Here is a 5,237-nt window from a genome sequence, read left to right as displayed (position 1 = left end):
AGCACAATATTAGGCTTCAATATGTGGAGAACATTTAGCACAATATTAGGCTTCAATCTATTTTTTAACAACAATAATATCATCATCATCATCATCATCATTTGTCTTTCTGTTTATTGAGAGATCAAAAGGTAATTCCACTGAGGATTTGTTTTCACGTCTATGGAGCACAATTCTGTCACCACTCCAAACCTAGGAGCACCCCTGGATTTAACCTGTCATACCTGAGGAATTTCTTGAGATACTGTCGGCTGCAGGAAGACCATGAAAACACGCCATTGTTTCCGGTCAGTGTCGGAGACATGATATTGCCTTCAGCCTTTCTGCAGGGATTGCCTTCTCCATCGTGAATCATGCCAAAGCTGAAACAGAATGAAGAAAACAAAATCCTGCTTTGTGAACCCATTTTCCTGAAGGATAATCTGAGGAAGAAAAAAGATGCCGTGATCATCAACAAAACCAACTGAGAGACAGAGTTATTAAAACTGGAACAGAGAAAGACAAATTACTACAGATTGTTATAAAACTCACGCAGAAAATTTAAAAAGTGCTGAGGGCTTTGTTATACTATTTCCTGACCACATAATCAAAGAATGGTCTAGCTGCTACATGTTGTATGGGCTGGAAAATGTTGGCCAAGTTAAATTTACGTATAAGCTAAGCCAAAGTGATGGACCAGCCAAATTATTTTATTTCAAACAGTAAAATTCTTTTCTTGTCACCAAACATGGAACTATGGTAAAGAAGTTCAGAGTGAGTAGGAAGGAGGTGTAGAGAGATGCTGATTCTAAGCTGTCTATGAACTGTTCATACATAAGCCTAGGGTGGTATAAAAACTTCTCTCCAACTATGATCAATTCATTAGCTGAAATCACAAACTCTGATTATAATTAAACTCTCTTATAATAAACATTTTTTAAAATGCTTGAACCCCTTTATTGAAGGCTATTAAATCTTGACCGTTACTGTTATCTTTCAGATGTATTATATGAGAAAACTTTAATTTGTTCCATTTCATCACAGAAGGGTCTAGTAATTATAGAATAAAAATTTTAGGTGGTCTACTCAATAGGAATCATGCATATTATACCTAAAGAATTCTCCAATATCCTGACAGGTAGAATAAATGTTACATCAATGTGCATACCCACATAGGATACATACTATAAAGACAGAGCTTACTTCAGGCTATATTAAAGTGGTAGAAGATGGAGAAATAAGAGTCTTCGATCTGCTCTAAAAAAATTTGGTGCAGAGAAAAGTCTTTTCCGGTTCTTTTTTTTTTTTTTTAGGAATGCAGAGGATGGAGGGATATAAATATGAATTTCATCATTAATTTAAATTGTTCTTAATCTCATTATTTAAAAGAATAAAACTTGTTTCTTAGACCATATATTTATAAGGCAGATATGATTCCTATGTAAATAAAAATGTTATTCTGATATAATTTCATTTATAGAGTTAGCCTTTGAAAGTCGTCTATACCAAATAAATATGTTACAATAAAAGATATGACTTTTTGTGACCCATGTCTATAACATGGCCATTTTTCCAGCATTCCTTCCAGTTTGTCAGGAAAGTAGTAGCAGGGCAGCCGTATGCTATGATCCTATCAGTGACTTCCGTAGGTATTCAGAGGTGACCACTCAAAAATAGTTATTTAATAACCTCAACATATACTCACTGAAAGCATTTTCTTATCATCAGCTTTTCCCAATTTAATTCTTCTTCTCACCTAACCAAGATCTTAAGGGGATTTGTTTGGGAGACACCCTTTCTAAATATATTTGTGAAAGTCAGAAACAGAAAGGAACCTATAAATAAAGCACCAAGAAAAAAGAACAAGAATCCCAGAAACAGAGATGGGGTAGGAGAGATTGAAGCCATTACGCTAGAGGAAAAGAACTTACTTAGAACTTCAATGGAATTTTATGTGCATAAGAAAACCAAGTTGGAATTTAATTCTGAACTTAACATTCTTAAATTTACTTTAATAGCATTTTAGAAGATGATAACATATTTTCTTTAGCACGTGCCAAATGCCATATAAATATCTTAGGAATTGTCTATTTCAAAACTTCATAAGGCCATATTATTTAGAACTTAAGTATGTATTTTATTTTACATCTGTCCTTTCTCCAACCTCTGACTTCTCTCCCGCATCCTACCTGAAGAATATTTTCTCCTTTTCCTTATCTAAAATGTTGAATTTTGATTTTGGATAATTTTAACGCATACGCAAAGAAAATTAAATTTTTCAATGACCAGTATTTTGAAAAGTGAGACCAGTTCATTTGGACTTCATGCTGGTAAAACAAACTTAGACATACATTTCATATGTATATATATTTCCTGCTTTGCATGAGAAACATCATTCTTACTGAGCATTTTTGCTTCTCCATTTACAATTTTAAAAATTGGCTTATTCATATCTAAGTGTGTGTGGGTGTCTAAGTGTGTGTGTGTGTGTGTGTATAGTAACATTGGAAATTTGTTGGATAACAATAACAACAATTGTCAAGATTTAAGTTTCCTAGAGATAATAAGTGTAGCTCATAGAAGATACCGGCACTGGCCGCGCCTGGTGGTTCACACCTGTAATCTCAGCACTTTGGGAGACCGAGGCAGGCAGATCACCTGAAGGCAGCCTGGCCAACACGGTGAAACCTCATCTCTACTAAAACTATAAAAATTAGCCAGGCCTGGTGGTGGGCACTGGTAATCCCAGCTACTCAGGAGGCACAGGCAGGAGAATCACTTGAACCTGGGAGGCGGAGGTTGCAGCGAGCCGAGATCACACCACTGCACTCCAGCCGAGACGACAGACCGAGACTCTGTCTCAAAAAAAAAAAAAAAGAAAGAAGAGAAAAGATACCAGCACCAACATATAAAAATATCAACTATGGTTACTGAATATTTGCTTTTTAAGTCAAAAATTAACTAGATGCTTTAAAAATATATGAGTTATTTCCTGTATATTGAATAAAATATACACACATGCACACACAAATGTTCCTAAACGGGTATACCTGAAGAGTACTACACATTGAAATCATTATTTTGTAAAGTAGTATACTTGCTCCAATGCAGCTGCTGTTGCTCAAATGTTTGAAAATTCTCTATAGCATTGTCTCCATCATAAAAGGAAGATTTACTAACGCCAATTGAAAGAATATTAAGTACATGCAATGTTCCCAACTAAAAGAATATTCAGTACATGCAGCAAAAGTTTTTTTAAAAAGTTGTGTGCCATTTTACTCTGGGAATTAATTTTTCTCCATGATTACTTCCTGTGCATAAAGAATCAGCTAGAAGTGTCTCCATTGCTGCAAAACATGAACAAAAATAAACAAATGCCTAACAGCCTAGAGACTCAGTTAAATAACTTGCAATCCATGCACACGAAGGAGTACTGTGTGGCCATTAAATGCTGTTGTTTAAAAAGAATGAAATCAACAATAACTAGCCTTTAGTGAGCCCTTTGTATGGCCAGAAACTATTCTAAGCTTTACACAAGACTGATCCTCTTTGTTCTGCCTAAGTCAACAATGGTTAAAACGCCAATGAATCATCCAACTAGTTTTCATATAAAGTAGTGGGTCAAAGAGCCACTTACTTGTGCCCCGACTCATGAGCGATGGTGAAGGCAAGGCCAAGTCCTGTGTCCTCATTGATGGTACAACTTCGGTACTTAGAGCACATTCCACTGATGGGGGCAAACCCTATTGAAAGATCAGTTTCAAATTTGAATCCAAACGTTGCACACACAGATACGTGATAATTTATATCCTCGAAATGTTCTACATAGTTTTAGTTTAATCAATGCATTCAATGTTTTTGCAAAAAAAAAAAATTACTAATGATCTACAGTTCTTTGTCCTGTGTAATGATAATATATAAATGCAGCATTTCCTATTTTCTTGCTTTTGTTACATATTGTTATCAATTGATCCTCGTAACAGCCCTGTAAGGTCAGTATGAGTACTGTAATTCCCATTTTACTTTTTGTACAGTAAGTCACAGAATATTTATATGCCTTGTCTGAGTTTATCATTTGGGTCAGAGCAACGGATAGAATGATAGCAAAACCAATGCAAAATGCTCACTGAACAGTGGCATTCACGTCACAGCTCAGGGTATATTTTCCAAGAAAAAACACGCATCCTGGTCTTTTTCTAGAGCAGAAAACATGAAAATGCCTAAGTAATGCATGCAGATTAAATTAATTTTTCTCTGGTTCTTTATAATGTGGTAAGTGCTTCTGTTCCCAAAGTTACCTCCTCTAAGAGCCATTATAAAAGTGTCCCAGCCAGCTCTTAAGTCTATCTTGAAATACAGTGCAGTGTGTGAGAACATCTTTCATTCCAGTTTTGGTACTAATAATCACTAGAACAAATCTATGTACCCATCTAATATTAAATGCATGCTTGTGAACTGATTGTACTCACTTCACTGTCAAGATAGAAGGGAGATCAGCTGGGAAATCTAATATAAAGGCACAAATAAGGGGTAGCATCATTATCATTACTGCCATCATCATTGTCACTAAATAAATGGTTGCCAAATTCACACACTCTGCTTTATGTCTATTATATATCTGTGTGTATGTATTTATAGCTTAGGAAACCAAACCTCAGAGAGGTGAATTAACTTGTTCAGGATCTCAGAGTCATAAATACCAGACTCAGGAATCAACCACAGACATATGGGAAGTCAAAGCCCATGCACTTTGCATTAGGACATACTGCTTAAAGTAAGTGACCTTTTCGACAAGTGGTGGAATTTCTGGCGTTTTGTTTTTTCCAAGCCTTTTCTTACATTTTGGTCTCTGGATAACAGATAACACTGTCTGCTTCTCAGAATCTTCAAAACATCAACAATGCATTGGATTATCATATGTCACTTTGCACATTCCAAATCCAGAATATGAATGGATGTATATCGTTTTTCATTATAAAAACCCTTTCTCTGGAACAATTTCCAAAATAGTTGTGTTTTTGAAGACTGTGATTAATGGCTAATTGTTAAAATAAACTTATTTATAGGACATAACAGAGAAACTACAGAGAATTTGAGAAACATAAAAAATAAAATTTCTGCCCTGGCATGGTGGCTCATGCCTGTAATCCCAGCACTCTGGGAGGCTGAGGCGGGTGGGTCACTTGAGGTCAGGAGTTCGAGACCAGCCTGGCCAACACAGTGAAACCTGTCTCTACTAAAAATACAAAAATTAGCCG

General features: G+C 35.7%; 1 protein-coding gene across 1 annotated transcript in view; it reads right to left on the bottom strand.

The window, feature by feature from the left end:
• ADAMTS18 (ADAM metallopeptidase with thrombospondin type 1 motif, 18) overlaps positions 1-5,237 on the bottom strand; it is a 189,017-nt gene that overhangs the window by 73,428 nt on the left and 110,352 nt on the right. The window contains exons 6-7 of the mRNA XM_011990123.1: positions 3,617-3,722; positions 225-362 (exon numbers count right to left, since the gene is read on the bottom strand). Of these exons, the coding sequence (XP_011845513.1) occupies positions 225-362; positions 3,617-3,722 (244 nt within the window). The remainder of the gene's footprint in view (positions 1-224; positions 363-3,616; positions 3,723-5,237) is intronic.

Source organism: Mandrillus leucophaeus, unplaced genomic scaffold, assembly GCF_000951045.1.
Source record: "Mandrillus leucophaeus isolate KB7577 unplaced genomic scaffold, Mleu.le_1.0 Scaffold37, whole genome shotgun sequence".
NCBI classification, from domain to species: Eukaryota; Metazoa; Chordata; class Mammalia; order Primates; family Cercopithecidae; genus Mandrillus; species Mandrillus leucophaeus.
The sequence above is the reverse complement of the archived record's forward strand: the minus strand, read 5'-3'. Positions and strand labels throughout refer to the sequence as shown.